At 40.6% G+C, this 18,734-nt stretch overlaps 1 protein-coding gene across 11 annotated transcripts in view; it reads right to left on the reverse strand.

Moving 5' to 3' along the window:
• Positions 1 to 1,278: 1,278 nt before the first annotated feature.
• Positions 1,279 to 18,734, reverse strand: part of LOC101604614 (collagen alpha-1(V) chain-like) — a 50,614-nt gene continuing 33,158 nt past the window's right edge. For 5 of the 11 annotated variants that reach the window (XM_045136228.1, XM_045136233.1, XM_045136226.1 and 2 more), the window contains 13 exons: positions 18,375 to 18,520; positions 17,889 to 18,015; positions 13,949 to 14,094; positions 13,458 to 13,584; positions 11,707 to 11,885; positions 11,252 to 11,378; positions 10,688 to 10,867; positions 8,980 to 9,125; positions 8,443 to 8,617; positions 7,949 to 8,119; positions 5,377 to 5,410; positions 4,001 to 4,068; positions 1,279 to 1,461 (listed from right to left, as the gene is read on the reverse strand). In XM_045136228.1, coding sequence (XP_044992163.1) covers positions 1,431 to 1,461; positions 4,001 to 4,068; positions 5,377 to 5,410; positions 7,949 to 8,119; positions 8,443 to 8,617; positions 8,980 to 9,125; positions 10,688 to 10,867; positions 11,252 to 11,378; positions 11,707 to 11,885; positions 13,458 to 13,584; positions 13,949 to 14,094; positions 17,889 to 18,015; positions 18,375 to 18,520 — 1,657 coding nt within the window. In that variant the 3' untranslated portion in view covers positions 1,279 to 1,430. The remainder of the gene's footprint in view (positions 1,462 to 4,000; positions 4,069 to 5,376; positions 5,411 to 7,948; positions 8,120 to 8,442; positions 8,618 to 8,979; positions 9,126 to 10,687; positions 10,868 to 11,251; positions 11,379 to 11,706; positions 11,886 to 13,457; positions 13,585 to 13,948; positions 14,095 to 17,888; positions 18,016 to 18,374; positions 18,521 to 18,734) is intronic. The other 6 variants (XM_045136231.1, XM_045136234.1, XM_045136232.1 and 3 more) reach the window with 6 other exon arrangements.

An 18,734-nucleotide genomic window follows, 5' to 3' on the forward strand; every position in this document is an offset into this window, starting at 1 on the left:
AATTAGCCTAGTGTTTAAAACAAAACAAACAAAACAAAACAAAACAAAACCAAATCTCAGGGTCATCAAATTTTGGTTAGGATTTTATAGCAGTAACCAGACAAAATCCTACTGAAAACTGTTATGTGCAGCAATAATAGATAAGGCAGATTGCCAAAATAAATACCGTGTTACATGAGGGGGACAGGGAAATATTTTTCTTTTCTTTTTTGAGGTAAGGTCTTGCCATAGCCGAGACTGACCTGGAATTCACTATGTATTTTTAGGCTTGCCTTGAACTCACAGTAATCCTGCTAAGTCTGCCTCCTGACTGCTGGGTTTAAGGTGTGCATCACCACACCTAGCAAGAGAAATGCTTATTTTTTTCTTTGGTTTTTCAAGGTATGGTCTCACTCTAGCCCTGGCTGACCTGGAATTCACTATGTAGTCTCAGGATGGTCTCAAACTCATGGTGATCCTCCTACCTCTGCCTCCCAAGTACTGGGATTAAAGGCATGTGCCACCATGCCCAGCTCTCCTCACTTCCAAGAACGTTTGTCACTGTAGCCAAGACAAGCCTCAAACTGGCTATGTAGCCAAAGATGAGCTGGATGAACTGGAGCTTCTGGGGGGCAGTTACATCAGGATTCACTGAAGAAGCAGAAACAAGACGACCAGCAGAAGGAGCAGGCAAATCAGGGCCACTGGGAGTATCAGGATCATCATGGGTTTGCATGTTGAAAGCTTGGTTCCCAGAAGTTGACACCATTGTGAGTGATAGTAGAAACTTCTGAACTTGGGTCCTAGCTGAGGAAGGAGGCACTGAAATGCATATCTTGTTCTCTCTCCCTCTGGCTGCCATGTCATTGATGAGCAGCTCTGGCCCATCACAGGCTTCTGCCTTAGGAAGATGGCTCTGTGATCATAGCATGCAGGATGCAGACTCAAGATCAGGAGCCAAATTGTATAGCAAGTTTGAGTACAGCTTGGGCTACATAGCACCTGTCTCCAAAAATTCATATGAACCCAACAAGAACAAAATCAAGTAAGAAGTGGTACTGAGGATATAGCTTATGGGAAAGCACTGGGATAGAATGACAAGACCCTAAGAGGAGTGCCAGTACATGGGGTGGGGGCAGGGCGGGGTGGCGGACAACCCAGTGTAGCTGAACATGTGGCTGGCTGAATGGTAGTCCACTTGCCTACCATGCATGAGGCCCGAGGTCTGAGCCCCATCCACAACACACACACACACACACACACACACACACACGAAACTAGCTCAGGGATTCCAGATAATGAATTCCAAAGCACAAATGTAATTAAAGGAATCATAAATGATAACTATGTTTATCTCAATAACATTTTTGTAAAATACATGGATTTTTTGTTCTTGTAAATTCTCTCAGGAGGATTATGTCTTGAGTTCTGAATTAAACATGAAAGAGTCTTCAGAGGACCTCGGAGGATCTGAAGCAGCAACTAGAAAGAGAAAATGAGAATTATATTCTTTATTTCAAAGACATCAAGATTACTAGCACACAATAGTTAGAAAGTGTGAGAGCAATACCAGTGTATATAAAAATACAAATATGCACGTACCACTAGAATCCAACATCGGAATGAAACACAATGTGCCCAACTTTCACAAGGAATTCATTCTCATCAAGGGTAAGTATGAGTGAATTTTTTCACTCAGCAATTTAACAGACACATGCTAAGTGAATAGCACACACTGGAACCAGGAAAAAGGGCTCAAACTATAGGGGAGTCGGCTAGAAAGATGGCTTAGTGGTCAAGGAGCTTGCCTGTGAAGCCTAAGGACTCATGTTCTACTCTCCAGATCCTATGTTAGCCAGATGCACACAGGGGAGGCAAGCACCAGGTCTACTAGGTGGCATAAGCATCCGGAGTTCAATTGTAGTGGCTGAGGCCCTGGCATGTCAAATCTCTGTCACTCCTCTCTCTCTCTAGCTTGCTCTCTCTGTAAAACAACAACAACCAAAAAACTATAGGGAAGTTATACTTGCACTCACATATTGGTTAAAACTGTAGAGGCTATTGTCATTCCCAGAGTTCTTGCCATAAGAATAGTTTTAAAAATCTTAGTAATTAATGCAGACTCTAGGTGTATCTCCACATCTTGCACTCTGCATGAAGCAGTGTGGAAGGACAGAGGACTCTTAACAGGCTAGGGATCACTCAGGAAACATGCTCATTTTACTCTACCGAAGAGACAGGCTGTCTTAGGCTACAGTTATCCATGGCAAGGCCCATCAAATAATTCAGTCCATAGAAGTACTGAGAGAGAACAGTGTGGATAAGGAAGGGAAAAAGGATGTTGGTTACCATATCCCGATGACTGAGGCCCTTGTTGGCTCAATCATCCCCAATCATAGCTAAAGGGAGGAGAACAGTCTAAATAGTGAAAGGAGTTCACAAAGGCCCATGGGTGCCCTTGCAAGGGAGTACTATTCCTCCTGCCAGTGATGAAGGGAATGCCTCTACCAACACCCGAGTCCTTCAGTATCCTGAGCAGGCCTCTTCACAAGTTCACTACTCCCCTCATCCACTGGCCAGCCTGGGAGCTAAATTATGAACTGCTCTACGCAGCTCTGTCAGTTCTCAGGGGCATCTCACGCCACCACCTTCTTCGACCAGTCACCACTTGAAGGGACACTTACCTCAACAGGACAGGCAAAGTATTCACCATATGCACAAATGAAATGCTAACACTCTCTCATTCACTCTTCTGGACACTTGCTCAACATAGCTCCAATCCTTCCCAGTGAAAGTATCAAAAGCTCAGAAGTTACCCAAGTTCTTGTACAAGAGATCCTGCCTGCCTCGGGCTCCATACTTCTCTCCCAACTGACGATTACTGCATGATTATCTTGGTCTCCAAAGTAATTTGACAAGTCTCACAAGCTTACTTATCACCTTTGAACTCTCCTCTGCTTATGACTCTCCATCTTTGGGAAGAATCGAGAAGGCACACTGCACCTTAATGCCTCACTATGGAATCACTTGAAGTTCCACAAAGGCTTCCTCAACTCCTGGCTTTCACTCCTTAAAGATTCCAAGCCACTCCTCAGGCACTTCTCCTCCACTTGAGTGTCCCTACCCTACACCCTCCAGTGAAACTCAATCTACCCTCCTTAGAGCTAGCTAGGAACAGCCCTCAACATTCCCCAGGTCTTAAAATTTCAGAAATCCAGTTAATGACAAATATAATTCCTTCAGCACCTTTCTAAAGGACAGTTTCACGTTATTTTCAGCACTTCCACTACAGTCAACTTTTAGGATTCCCACGTTGGTTCCATCAGTCTACACTCAAGCTGAGCTCCAACTCTGCTAATGGAATGAGATGTCACTATACCAGTTGATCATGGACACTATGACTGTGAGCCTAGAAGTGAACTCAAGCTGCTCTTCCAAAAGGACAAGTCTTGGGCTGGAGAGATGGCTTAGCGGTTAAGTGTTTGCCTGTGAGGCCTAAGGAGCCTGGCTCCCCAGGATCCACGTTAGCCAGATGCACAAGAGGGCGCAGACATCTGGAGTTCCTTTGCAGTGACTGAAGGCACTGGCAGGCCCATTCTCTGTCACCCTCTAATAAATAAAACATAAAAAGGAAAAGTCTTGCTCCATCACTACAGAACTTCTACCTGCTTCTCTCTCTCCATAACCCAATAATTTACACACAGATTAAGCTATTGACGTCCTAAATCTGGTGTAAAAATAAAAGAATCCACAGTAGAGTTTCTGAAAGTACCTTAATTGTGGGCAACAATTACCACTCTAATATGAAATGGAAGTGTAGTGTTTGAAAGGAGGTTGAAATGTTACAACAGTTATAAGTCAGAATTCTTTTAAAAACTAAACTGTAGTGATTTTAGAAACTAAAAATGTATACATTCTGTATTTGTGACAGACTACCGTGAATTTGTTTAATGTGTATGAGCCAAAGAAAGCCCACAACATAGTCTAAGTTGTGTCTATTGTAGAAAAACGTGCAACTCACAGGCGTCTGAAGTTTTTTGTGGTGAATGAGAGAAATCGTCTGGTCCTTCCATCAATTCGTTCGCCCACCTGTAAAATTATACAATCTCAAAATTCTCCCAACTATTTTTACCACATATGCAACGTGTAGAAATCGTAGTTTTATGTCTGAAGTTAAAAATTGATGCATAGGTATAGGGACCTTGAGAAGAATTGACTTTTGTAAAAGGGAACCTGGAAGATTTTGTTTCTTCAAGTGAATGTCTTTATGTAACATAATATTTCCTTTTTCTCTATGTGACCCTTTTTCATGTATCTTTAATTTATACTTTGATAAAACATCACATTGCTGATTAAAAAAATCTCCAATAATTCAGATCTTCCAACACTGTGTGCCTATTTCATAGCCATGTTGACAGATATTTGTAGTTTGTTACATGTTTATTAATCTAGTGCAGAGCTTATGACAAGTCCAATTCTTAAAATGCTCAGCTGGACCAGATATGGAAGACGTTAACGTTTGAAGTTGCAGAGAGAGTAAACAATCCTGAAAAAACACACAGTTGATAACACAAAAGGAGATGCTTTCACTCTAAAGTAATGATTATCCTGTGTCATGGTCAGCAGGAGAGACCATTTCTTCACTAGCTCCTGCAGTGATTCCCAATACTTCCAGTTCACTGAGGATGGAACATGAGGCTGGCGGAGATGGGGAGCCTGCATTTCCTCAGCCCCAGTGAGCTGGAACTCCACCAGACATGGAAAATTAGCTGACTGTATAATCTTTCCTCTTTTAACTCCATCAAACCTTTTCTCCCCTGCCCTTGAAATGGAGTTACTTCCTGATTACTAATCTAGGTTCTTTGTTATCATTCCTCCTTGTTACCCACATTTTCCCTAACAATGAGACATGTTTGCAACATTTTCTTGCTAATGTTCTCCTGTTCCAGCTGGCAGGCCCCAAGCATGTGAGTCCACCTAGACCTCCACAGCCCTGTTTCTCCATGTGGGTCGGCAGCACTGGCAGTGGGGTCCTGTGTAGCTGCTGGTCTCTGCGTGACTGTGCAGGGTTGGAAGGCTGCCGATGGGAGGCCATGGCAGCCGCAGATCCTCCCTCTTTGTGTGCTCAGTGGGTCTGCGTTCTCGAATACATCTCACAGTTCTCTGTGGTGTGCAATGTCCCTCTACAGAGCTATTATTTATTTATTTATTTATTTTTTGGTTTTTCGAGGTAGGGTCTCACTCTGGTCCAGGCTGACCTGGAATTAAGTCTATAGTCTCAGGGTGGCCTTGAACTCATGGCGATCCTCCTACCTCTGCCTCCCGAGTGCTAGGATTAAAGGCGTGCGCCACCACGCCTGGCTCCAGAGCTATTTTTTAAATGATTACTTGAAATACCTTGTGGAGTTCGTTAGACGTATTCTTTGCAGGCCTTTAAAACAAACAGAAAAAAAATAATTTCAGACTATTAGATAACAAATCACATACACCGGTATATACTTGTTTTTTTTTTTTTTCAAGGTAGGGCCTCATGCTAGTCCAGACTAACCTGGAACATACTATATAGTCTCAGGGTGGCCTCGAACTCTCAGCAATCCTCCTACCTATAGCTTCCGATTGTGGGATATTCCTTTTAGGTAACAACATGAGGTTGAAATCTATGTAACACATTCCTAACGGTTATATGGTATTTAAGGTCCAACCATTCTTTACATAGGGATTGATGTGAAATTTAGCAAACAGATAATAGTACTATCATCACCAAGAAACAAACTTACATCAAACTTTCTGAAGGCTAAAGCCAAAGAAAAATATCACTTGCATCATTTTATTTTCTACAAATAGACTATATTATTGTTCTTATTAAAAACAGAAGCAAGACAGGCATGGTGGTGTACGCTTTTAATCCCAGTACTTGGGAGGCAGAGGTAGAAGCACCGTGAATTTGAGGCCACCTTGAGACTACCAAGTGAATTCCAGGTCAGCCTAAGCCACAGTGACACCCTACCTCAAAAAACAAAACAAAAAAAACACAAATAAAATAGAAACAAATACTCACAGGCACTAAATCCCTAGACTAAACTATGATTTGAGTCTTAGACACGATGACATTCAGGGTTTTGTAGACCATTATAGGGGTTATCATCCTCAGGAACCCCTATGCAAATTTACTATTTATTTATTGTAAGCAGTGTACATGTGTTGTTCTCCCTTTATACCTCACAATAATTTTCTAACATAAGTGATATATAGATGTTTCATGGAGAAGGATATAGGCAAGAAAATGCCATGTCAATTGTCTGAGGATACAAGTTGGTTAGAGGCAGACCCAGAATTTAATCCTGTGAATTTGGCTTTATAACATGATTCTCACAATGTGTCAGGAAAGTACCCCTTGTATTCTGGCATTATTAAGTACTGACATTACCACTCACATTATCACTCACTTGCCATTTATTATGACAGTCAAGAAAATACTTTTGAAAAATAAAACAACCTAACCCTACTCAATTTTAAAATCCTACTTTCAGTATAAAAACGTTATACTTATTGCTGAAGGAGGTTGAAAAGTAACCTTCTTCACTTCAACTTTTAGAGGAAAAAGCATACTAAATGGTGAATTTTATAACTCCAAATTCTGCTCTCTGACAGACTGTTAACAGCTTACTTCTCTATCATACACTAATAACATCCTCGCTCTCTCTGAAGAATGCACACCCATCTTAATGTGTTCAAAGCTCTCATTTGAAAGAACCTTTCCTATCATCACTACTGATTAGACAAAGCACAAGGAATGATTGAATTATGTCCAGTGTTGTCTCAATGATTTTAATTTATAACTTAAGTCACACTCTCCTTGCCTGAAAAACAGGCCCACATATAATAAATCAAGGCTTCTTATTATTTTCTTTGATTAACTTTGAGTTTTTCAAGGTAGAGTCTCTTCTCTCTCTCTAGGCCAGGCTGACCTGGAATTCACTATGTAGTCTCAGTGTGGCCTCTAATGCGAGATCATCCTACCTGTGCCTTGGATGCGCTTGATTAGAGGTGTACGCCATCATCCCACCCAGGAAGGCTTATTTTTATTACAAAACAAAGAATTAGATTTTAAGGTGGTGCTTGTTAAACACAGTCTATTTCTGTTTCCTTCACTCCTATTCTACACACCACCACCTCCAGAATGGTGTCTCCCCTCCACCTGGCCTCCTTTCCCCTAACATCCTCTTGGACTTCCGACACCTTTGCTCAACATCTCTGCTTCCATCTCATGGTCTCCTGCCCAGTTTCGCCCAAACTTACAAATGCAATCAACATAGATATCCACCAACTGATGACTACATCATGAAAATATGTAGCACATATACAAAGGAAATTTTATCCAACTGTAAACAAAATGACCTCCTGAGATATGCTGGAAAATGGACATAAGTGCAAAACATACCTAAAGAGGTAACTTGGGCTCATAAAATCAAACACTGCATGTTCTCCTTTACATGTAGATGTTAACGTTTGTGTCAGCATGTATGCAGAAGAGAAAATATGTGCACAGGAATGGGCATTAAACTGCATGGACCAAGACACAAAAGACAAACACCGATATCGTAGAAACACACACTTCCCTCTCTACTGGATCACTTCTAAGAGCTTGCAATCTTCGGTCAAATGCAGGATGTAAGAGAGAAACCGCTTCCGTTCTCCATTTCCCTTCACTTTCTAACTAGTTTGAATGCTTTTCTGAGGAAACCTTGTCCAAGGCATCAGGTGCCATTATCCACAACAGCCAAGCTTCCATCATCACTACTACTGCTCGTCAGTGTGCCTGGTGTCCATCTTCCTCCACCCTTCAGGTTTGTGATGGAGATGAGCTTCCTCGTACATTGAAGGAAGAGTACATGAATCTGAACAATTTCCAGAGAAACTGAGCAGTGTAAAATTGCTGTCCAGGGAAAGGACGATTCGGTGGTCTTACCTTCTTCCGGTGTGGTGTAGGTTACCTGGCACGTGACTGCTGCCAACTTGTGACGCAGTATCCCTTTCAACTGGAGACCCTTCCCAGGTTGAAGTAGACATGCACTCCTTTACACTGAATTTACATTTTTCACTTTTCTTTTCGTCTGCCAGAGGGCAGGGGGGTTCACTCCTTTAAGAGATTCATAAGAGCAATGATTTCTACTATTTTATTCTCTGACACGATTACAAAACAATTTGGGAACATTCCCACTCTTCTACAAGGAGAGATGGCTTAGTGCTTCAGGCACTTGCTTACAAAGCTAAAGAACCCAGGTTTGATACCCCAAGACACATGAGAGCCTGATCCCCAAGCGGGCCTATGCATCTGGGTTCGTCTTTAGCAGCTGAAGGTACAGGCGCACCCACTCTCTCGATATATGTATTTATCTGACTCTTTTTCTCTGTCTTTCAAATATAATAAGTAAATAAACAAATAAAAGTAGGATATAATACCTTATACTGTATTTCTTATGTGTTTTTCCTCGTTTTAGATTGACTTGCAAGAAAACTTCAGGTTTTTCCATCTCTTCAATTTCTATTATAGTTACATCATTTTCAGTACTATTAACTTCCATTAGGCTTCTGTAAGGAAAGGCTTTATACTGGTTTTCCATTCCGACCGTGGATTCTGTATCATGGATAAAAAGAATTTAAGTAATACATGAGTACTTTTTATGGATGTGGAATATACATTTTCGGATTCCTTCATTCATGCTGTGATAAAAGGTCTACCAAAGGTGTGCGTACAATGTGCAACATATTTTTTCCACATAGCTAATTCAACAGAGGAGACCTTGGCTCTCGTGTAGCTTAGTCTAGTGGAGAATCCTTGATAAATAATAGGTATAGGTTCAGGTAGATGGTATAAGAAATAAATCAATAGGCCAAGGAGATATTTCAGAAGCTAAAGGTGCTTCTCCACAAAGGCTGCCATCCTGGCTTTATTCCCTTGCTCCCCATTAAGCCTGTTCCCTGTGTGCTGAAGGTCACCTGATGCGGAATGACCGTTGGATTCCATCAGTGTGTCCATTTCTGCAGTAGATGTCTCAGGTGTTGCTGTTCTCACCAACTCTCTCTCTTGACCTTTTGAAATTTCACCTTTGTTTCCTTTCCCAAAACGACAGGCTCTTTCATTTCTGTAAGTCAATCACACAAAACAATGTTTTCTATTAATTCTGCTCATCAAGGTTACAAACCAATTTGGGAAAAATAACCCACAATTCCCCAATTATACATTTCCTAATTTTCACATTTTTAGTTTTTTATCATATATTATGAGGGAGGAGAAGGAGAGAGAGAGCAATGTCAAGCCAGAGCCAATGGCCACTGTGAAAGACAGGCAGACACCTGTGCCCCTTTGTGCATGTGCAACATTGTATGCTTGCGTCACTGTGCACGTGCTACTCAGGACCTGGAAGTTTGCCCAGGATTTCATAGGATTTACATGGAAGCGCTTAAACTACTGAGCCATCTCTCCACACTTCCCAAAAATCTTTTAAGGTAATTGTTACTCATTACAACATGTTGCAAGAATGACATGATTCTATCTAGTGTTGTCTGAATCCGTTTAATTCCATAATTCCAAATCCTCCATGCCTGATAGTTTCATGTCATCACATCATTTGCATGTTAAATTCCATTAAGATATTGTCTTTGAGTACTACTCCAGAATAATCAGTTACCAACAATTCGATTCTGATTTAACTGACTAAACATGCTCAGACACAGTGAAAAGAATATTTCAATGTGGTGGGGTTTTTCTATTTTTTCTTTTAGTTATTTCAAGGTTGGATCTTGCTGTCAGCCCAGGTTGACCTGAGATTCACTATGTCGTCTTTGGCTGTACTCAAACTCACAGTGACCCTCCTACCTCCAACTCCCATGAGGAGGGACTGAGGCTGTGCTATACCACACCCAGCTAGGCAAATGGATTCTTTTGAGATATGCTATCAACACCTCCAGATTCCTTCTCACGGTCTCCAATCCATTTTAACTCAAACTAAAAAAGAGAATCTCCTTAAAAATCTATCTACTGATGATTGAACAGAAATTCGGTATACATACACAAAATACACATATATGTATAATTGGATTTTACTCAACTCTAAATTTTATGAATTATACAGGGTAATGGATGGATGGAGGTGGAAAATATTATACTAAAGGAGTAACTCAGGTTCAGGAACAGAGCATGGGCATGTTCTTCCTAACATGTGGATCCAACCTTTCATGTGTGTACAGATGCAGTAAGGAATGATGTCCTCAGGCATGTGCATGAAACTGGATGGATCTAGGTCTCTAACACTTGGAAATAAAATGTCAGATTCATTAGAACACAAATTTCTTGCTCTATTGTATCACTTCCAAGAGGTTGCAATCATCCTTCCAATGGATGAAGTAAAAAGAGAAAGCTCTTCCATTGTCCATTTTCCTTCACTTTCTAAGAAGCACTTTAATGCTTTTGTGAGGAAACCTTGTCCAAGGCGTTTGGTGTCATTATCCTCTACAGCCAAGCTTCCATCGTCTCTGTTCCTGCTCGTCAGTGTGACTGCTGTCCATCACCCACCACCTTTCAGCAATGAGATGGAGCTGAGTATCCTCATACTTTGAATGACGAATACATGAATCTGCACAATTTCTAGGGAAATCGAGCAGTGTGAAATTCTTGTCCATGGAAAGGAATATTTGGTGGTCTCACCTTCCCTTGGTGTGGTGTAGATCACCGGGCACGGGCCTGCTGTAAACTTGTGGCACAGTGTCCATTTCAGCAGTTTTACCAGGAGACCCTTCACTGGTTGATGCAGACACGGATTCGCTTATAGTGAATTTGCTATTTTCACCTCTCTTTTCATCTGCCAGAGGGCAGGGGTGTTCACTCCTTTAAGAGATTCATAACAGCCAATAATTTCTACTATTTTATTTTCTGACAAGATTATAATTTGGGACCATTCCCACTCTTCCACAAGGAGAGATGGCTTAGCACTTAGGGCACTTGCTTACAAAGATATAGAGCCCAGGTTCAATTCCCCAGGACACATGTAGGCCTGATCCCCAAGGTGGCCTGTGCATGCGGAGTTCAACTGTAGTAGCTGAATGTACAAGCTCGCTCTGACTCCTCCCCCCATATATATACATATATATATATAGATATCCAACATTTTTCCTCTCTTTCAAATATATTAATTAAAGAAACAAACAAAACTAGGATATTATACCTAATATTGTATTTCTTAGGTGTTGTTCCTAGTTTTGATTTACTTACAAGAAAACTTCAGGTTTTCCCATTTCTTCAATTTCTATTATACTTATATCATTTTCAGTACTATTAACTTCCATTAGGCTTTTGTAAGAAAATACTTTATAGTGGTTTTCCATTTCGACAGTGGAATCTGTATCTCAGGAAAAGGAATGAAAATAATTTACATGAATACTTTTCATGTATGTGTAATATACATTTACAGATTCCTTCATTCATGCTCGGAAGAAAGGTGTACCAAAAGTGTGCATACAATGAGAAACATATTTTTTGCGCATAGCTAATTCTACATATGAGACTTTGGCTCGCGTGTACCTTATTCTAGATGAGAATCCCTGATAAATAATAGTTCAGGTAGATGCTATAAAAAGCAAGTGACAATGGGAAAGGGAGATGTTTCAGAAGCTACAGAAGAGTGCTTGTTCACAAAGCCTGCATCCTGACTTGATTCCCTTGCTCACCGTTAAGCCTGCTCCCTGTGTGCTCCGGTTCACCTGAGGCAGGATGACCATTGGATTCCATCACTGTGTCCATTTTGGCAGTAGATGTCTCAGGTGCTGCTGTTCTCACCAACTCTCTCAATTGACATTGTATAATTTCACTTTGGTTTACTTTCCCCAAAGGACAGACTCTTTCCTTTCTGTAAGTCAATCACACAAAACAGTGTTTTCTATTAATTCTACTCATCAAGGCTAAAACCAATTTGGCAAAATTACACACACTTCCCCTATTTAAAGATCTCTTAATGTTAACATTTTTTGTTTTGTTATCATTTATTATGAGGGAGGAGAGAAAGAAAGAGAGAGAGAGAGAGAAATGGTAAGCCAGAGCCTTCGGCCACTGTGAATGACAGGCAGACACCTGTGCCCCTTTGTGCGTGTGCAACGTTGCATGCTTGCGTCACTGTGCACGTGCCACAGGGGACCTGGAGTTTTGCACAGGATTTCTTAGGCTTTACAGGCAAGCGCTTAATGTACTGAGCCATCTCTCCACCCTCTCCAAAAATCTTTTAAGGTAATTGTTATCCATTAAAACATGTTCAAGGAATGACATGATTCTCGCTAGTGTTGTTTCAATCCTTTCCATTCTATGATTCAAAACCCTCCATGCCTGATAGTTTCATGTCATCACTTCATTTGCATGTTAAATTACATTAAGATACTGCCTTTAAGTACTACTCCAGAATAATCAGTGACCAACAATTCCATTCTGATTTAACTGCCTAAACATGCTCAGATAGAGTGAAAAGAATATTTCACTCTCGTGTATTTTTCTTTTTTTCTTTTTGTCATTTCAAGGTTGGATCTTACTCTCAGCCCAGGGTGACTTGCGATTCACTATATAGTCTTTGGCTGTCCTCAAACTCACAGGGATCCTCCTAATCCCACTCCCATGTGGAGGGATTGAGGGAGTGCTCTCCAATACCCAGCTAGCCAAATGGATTCCTTGGAGAACTTTTATCAACACCTCCAGATTCCATCTCATGGTCTCCAATCAAACATAACACAAACAAAAGGGGAATCTCCTTAAAAATCTATCTACTGGGCTGGAGAGATGGCTTAGCGGTCAAACGCTTGCCTGTGAAGCCTAGGGACCCCGGTTCGAGGCTCGGTTTCCCAGGTCCCACGTTATCCAGATGCACAAGGGGGTACACGCCTCTGGAGTTCGTTTGCAGAGGCTGGAAGCCCTGGCACGCGCATTCTCCCTCTCTCCCTCTCTCTGTCCTTCTCTCTGTGTCTGTCACTCTCAAATAAATAAAAAAAATTAAAAAAAAAAATCTATCTACTGATGATTCAACAAAAATTCGGTACATATACACATACATACACATATATGTATAACTGTAGTCAATGGTTTCTGATATTTTATTCTCTGAAAAGATTACAAATGAATTTGGAAACATTCCCACTCTTCCACAAGGAGAGATGGCTTAGAGCTTAAGGCACTGGCTAACTAAGCTAAAGAACCAAGGTTTGATTCCCAAGGACACATGTAAGCCCGATTCCCAAGGGGCTCATGCATATGCAGTTCGTCTGTATCGGCTGAAGGTACAGGCGCACCCAATCTCTCTGTGTATATATTTATCTAACACTTTTTCTCTCTCTTTTAAATATAGTAAGTAAAAAAAATAAATAAATAAAAAAATAAAAGTAGGATATTATACCAAATAATGTATTTCTTATGTGTTGTTCCTAGTTTTGGATTTACTTACAAGAATATTTCAGGTTTTTCCTTTTCTTCAATTATTATTATAGTCACATCATTTTCAGTACTATTAGCTTCCATTAGGCTTTTGTAAGGAAATACTTTATAGTGGTTTTCCATTTCAACAGTGGAATCTGTATTATGGAGAAAAGGAATGTAAATAACATATGAGTAGTTTTTATGGATGTGGAATATACATTTTCAGATTCCTTCATTCATGCTGTGATAAAAGGTCTACCAAAGGTGTGTGGACATTGCGCATCAGTTTTTTTACACATAGCTAAATCAACAGATGAGACCTTGGCTCTCCTGTAGCTTAGTCTAGTGGAGAATCCTCGATAAATACTAAGTATAAGTTCAGGGAGACGATGTAAGAAACAAGTCACAAGGGGACGGGGAGATGTTTCAGAAGCTAAAGGTGCTTGTTCACAAAGCCTGCATCCTGGCTTGATTCTCTTCCTCCCCCGTGAAGCCTGTGCCCTGTGTGCTGGAGTTCACCTGAGGCGGGATGACCGTTGGTTTCCATCACTGTGTCCATTTTGGCAGTAGATGGCTCAGGTGCTGCTGTTCTCACCAACTCTCTCAATTGACTTTGTATAATTTCACTTTGGTTTACTTTCCCCAAAGGACAGGCTCTTTCATTTCTGTAAGTCAATCACACAAAACAGTGTGTTCTATTAATTCTACTCATCAAGGCTACAAACCAATTTGGCAAAATTACACACACTTCCCCTATATAAAGATCTCTTAATGTTAACATTTTTTGTTTTGTTATCATTTATTATGAGGGAGGAGAGAAAGAAAGAGAGAGAGAGAGAGAGAGAGAGAGAGAAATGGCAAGCCAGAGCCTTCGGCCACTGTGAATGACAGGCAGACACCTGTGCCCCTTTGTGCGTTTGCAACGTTGTATGCCTGCGTCACTGTGCACGTGCCACACGGGACCTGGAGGTTTGACAGGATTTCTTAGGCTTTACAGGCAAGCGCTTAATCTACTGAGCCATCTCTCCACCCTCTCCAAAAATCTTTTAAGGTAATTGTTATTCATTAAAACAAGTTCAAGGAATGACATGATTCTCGCTAGTGTTGTTTCAATCCTTTCCATTCTATGATTCAAAACCCTCCATGCCTGATAGTTTCATATCATAACTTCATTTGCATGTTAAATTACATTAAGATAATACCTTCAGGTACTATTCCAGAATAATCAGTGACCAACAATTCCATTCTGATTTAACTGCCTAAACATGCTCAGATACAGTGAAAAGAATATTTCACTGTTGTGTATTTTTCTTTTTGTCTTTTTGTCATTTCAAGGTTGGATCTTACTCTCAGCCCAGTGTGACTTGCGATTCACTATATAGTCTTTGGCTGTCCTCAAACTCACAGGGATCCTCCTAATCCCACTCCCATGTGGATGGATTGAGGGAGTGCTCTACAATTCCCAGCTAGCCAAATGGATTCTTTTAGAACTTTTATCATCACCTCCAGATTCCATCTCATGGTCTCCAATAAAACATAACACAAACAAAAGAGGAATCTCCTTAAAAATCTATCCACTGGGCTGGAGAGATGGCTTAGTGGTCAAACGCTTGCCTGTGAAGCCTAGGGACCCCGGTTCGAGGCTCGGTTTCCCAGGTCACACGTTACTCAGATGCACAAGGGGGTGTACGCGTCTGGAGTTCGTTTGCAGAGGCTGGAAGCCCTGGCACGTGCATTCTCCCTCTCTCCATCTCTCTGTCCTTTTCTCTGTGTCTGTCACTCTCAAATAAATAAAAAAAATTTTAAAAAAAATCTATCTACTGATGATTCAAGAAAAATTCGGTACATATACACATACATACATATATATGTATAACTGTAGTCAATGGTTTCTGATATTTTATTCTCTGAAAAGATTACAAATCAATTTGGAATAATTCCCACTCTTCCACAAGGAGACATGGCTTAGAGCTTATGCACTGGCTTACAAAGCTAAAGAACCAAGGTTTGATTCCCATGGACACATGTAAGCCCGATTCCCAAGGGGCTCATGCATCTGCAGTTCGTCTGTAGCGCCTCAAGTTACAGGCGAACCCAATCTCTGGGTGGATATATTTATCTAACACTTTTTCTCTCTCTTTTAAATATAGTAAGTAAAAAAAAAAAAAAAAAAAAAAAAAAAAAAAAAAGAAGGATATTATACCAAATAATGTATTTCTTATGTGTTGTTCCTAGGTCGGATTTACTTACAATAAAACTTCAGGTTTTTCCATTTCTTCAATTTTTATTATAGTCACATCATTTTCAGTACTATTAGCTTCCATTAGGCTTTTGTAAGGAAATACTTTATAGTGGTGTTCCATTTCAACAGTGCAATCTGTATTATGGAGAAAATGAATGTAAATAACATATGAGTAGTTTTTATGGATGTGGAATATACATTTTCAGATTCCTTCATTCATGCTGTGATAAAAGGTCTACCAAAGGTGTGTGGACAATGTGCATCAGTTTTTTTACACATAGCTAATTCAACAGATGAGACCCTGGCTCTCGTGTAGCTTAGTCTAGTGGAGAATCCTCGATAAATACTAAGTATAAGTTCAGGTAGACGATGTAAGAAACAAGTCACAAGTGGGCGGGGAGATGTTTCAGAAGCTAAAGGTGCTTGTTCACAAAGCCTGCATCCTGGCTTGATTCCCTTCCTCCCCCGTGAAGCCTGTGCCCTGTGTGCTGGAGTTCACCTGAGGCGGGATGACCGTTGGTTTCCATCACTGTGTCCATTTTGGCAGTAGATGGCTCAGGTGCTGCTGTTCTCACCAACTCTCGAAATTGACTTTTTATAATTTCACTTTGGTTTACTTTCCCCAAAGGACAGGCTCTTTCCTTTCTGTAAGTCAATCACAGAAAACAGTGTTTTCTATTAATTCTACTCATAAAGGCTACAAACCAATTTGGAAAAATTACACACACTTCCCCAAATTAAAGATCTCTTAATGTTAACATTTTTTGTTTTCTTATCATTTATTATGAGACAGGAGAGAAAGAAATAGAGAGAGAGAGAGAGAGAAATGGCAAGCCAGAGCCTTCGGCCACTGTGAATGACAGGCAGACACCTGTGCCCCTTTGTGCGCGTGCAACGTTGTATGCTTGCGTCACTGTGCACGTGCCACACGGGACCTGGAGGTTTGCACAAGATTTCTTAGGCTTTACAGGCAAGCGCTATAATCTACTGAGCCATCTCTCCACCCTCTCCAAAAATATTTAAGGTAATTGTTATTCATTAAAACATGTTCAAGGAATGAAATGATTCTCGCTAGTGTTGTTTGAATCCTTTACATTCTATGATTCAAAACCCTGCATGCCTGATAGTTTCATGTCATCACTTCATTTGCATGGTAAATTACATGAAGATAATACCTTCAGGTACTACTCCAGAATAATCAGTTACCAACAATTCCATTCTGATTTAACTGCCTAAACATGCTCAGATACAGTGAAAAGAATATTTCACTCTCGTGTATTTTTCTTTTTTTCTTTTTGTCATTTCAAGGTTGGATCTTACTCTCAGCCCAGGGTGCCTTGGAATACACTATACAGTCTTTGGCTGTCCTCAAACTCACAGGGATCCTCCTAATCCCACTCCCTTGTGGAGGGATTCAGGGCGTGCTCTACAATACCCAGCTAGCCAAATGGATTCTTTTAGAACTTTTATCAGCACCTCCAGATTCCATCTCATGGTCTCCAATCAAACATAACACAAACAAAAGGGGAATCTCCTTAAAAACCTATCTACTGGGCTGGAGAGATGGCTTAGCGGTCAAACGCTTGCCTGTGAAGCCTAGGGACCCCGGTTCGAGGCTCGGTTTCCCAGGTCCCACGTTATCCAGATGCACAAGGGGGTGCACGCGTCTGGAGTTCGTTTGCAGAGGCTGGAATCCCTGGCACGCGCATTCTCCCTCTCTCCCTCTCTCTGTCCTTCTCTCTGTGTCTGTCACTCTCAAGTAAATAAAAAAAAATTAAAGAAAATCTATCTACTGATGATCAACAAACATTCGGTACATATACACATACATACACATTTATGTATAACTCTAGTCAATGGTTTCTGATATTTTATTCTCTGAAAAGGTTACAAATCAATTTGGAAACATTCCCACTCTTCCACACGGAGAGATGGCTTAGAGCTTAAGGCACTGGCTTACAAAGCTAAAGAACCAAGGTTTGATTCCCAAGGACACATGTAAGCCCGATTCCCAAGGGGCTCATCCATCTGCAGTTCGTCTGTAGCGGCTGATGTTACAGGCGCACCCAATCTCTCTGTGTATATATTTATCTAACACTTTTTCTCTCTCTTATAAATATACTAAGTAAAAAAAAAAATAAAGAAAGAAAGAAAAGTAGGATATTATACCACATAATATATTTCTTATGTGTTGTTCGTAGTTTCGGATTTACTTACAGGAAAAGTTCAGGTTTTTCCATTTCTTCAATTTCTGTTATAGTTACATCATTTTCAGTACTATTAACTTCCATTAGGCTTTTGTAAGGAAGTACTTTACAGTGGTTTTCCATTTCAACAGTAGAATCTGTATTATGGAGAAAAGGAATGTAAATAACATCTGAGTAGTTTTTATGGATGTGGAATATACATTTTCAGATTCCTTCATTCATGCTGTGATAAAAGGTCTTCCAAAGGTGTGTGTACAATGTCCATCATTTTTTTTATGCATAGCTAATTCAACAGATGAGACCTCTCCTGTAGCTTAGTCTAGTGGAGAATCCTCAATAAACAATAGGTATAAATTCAGGTAGACGATGTAAGAAACAAGTCCCAAGGGGCAATGGGGATGTTTCAGAAGCTAAAGGTGCTTGTTCACAAAGCCTGCATCCTGGCTTGATTCCCATCCTACCCCGTGAAGCCTGTGCCCTGTGTGCTGGAGTTCACCTGAGGCGGGATGACCGTTGGTTTCCATCACTGTGTCCATTTTGGCAGTAGATGTCTCAGGTGTTGCTGTTCTCAACAACTCTGTCAATTGACTTTGTATAATTTCACTTTGGTTTACTTTCCCCAAAGGACAGGCTCTTTCATTTCTGTAAGTCAATCACACAAAACAGTGTTTTCTATTAATTCTACTCATCAAGGCTACAAACCAATTTGGAAAAATTACACACACTTCCCCTAATTAAAGATCTCTTAATGTTAACATTTTTTCTTTTCTTATCATTTATTATGAGACAGGAGAGAAAGAAAGAGAGAGAGAGAGAAACGGCAAGCCAGAGCCTTCGGCCACTGTGAATGACAGGC

This window comes from Jaculus jaculus, chromosome 16 (assembly GCF_020740685.1).
Source record: "Jaculus jaculus isolate mJacJac1 chromosome 16, mJacJac1.mat.Y.cur, whole genome shotgun sequence".
Taxonomy (NCBI): domain Eukaryota; kingdom Metazoa; phylum Chordata; class Mammalia; order Rodentia; family Dipodidae; genus Jaculus; species Jaculus jaculus.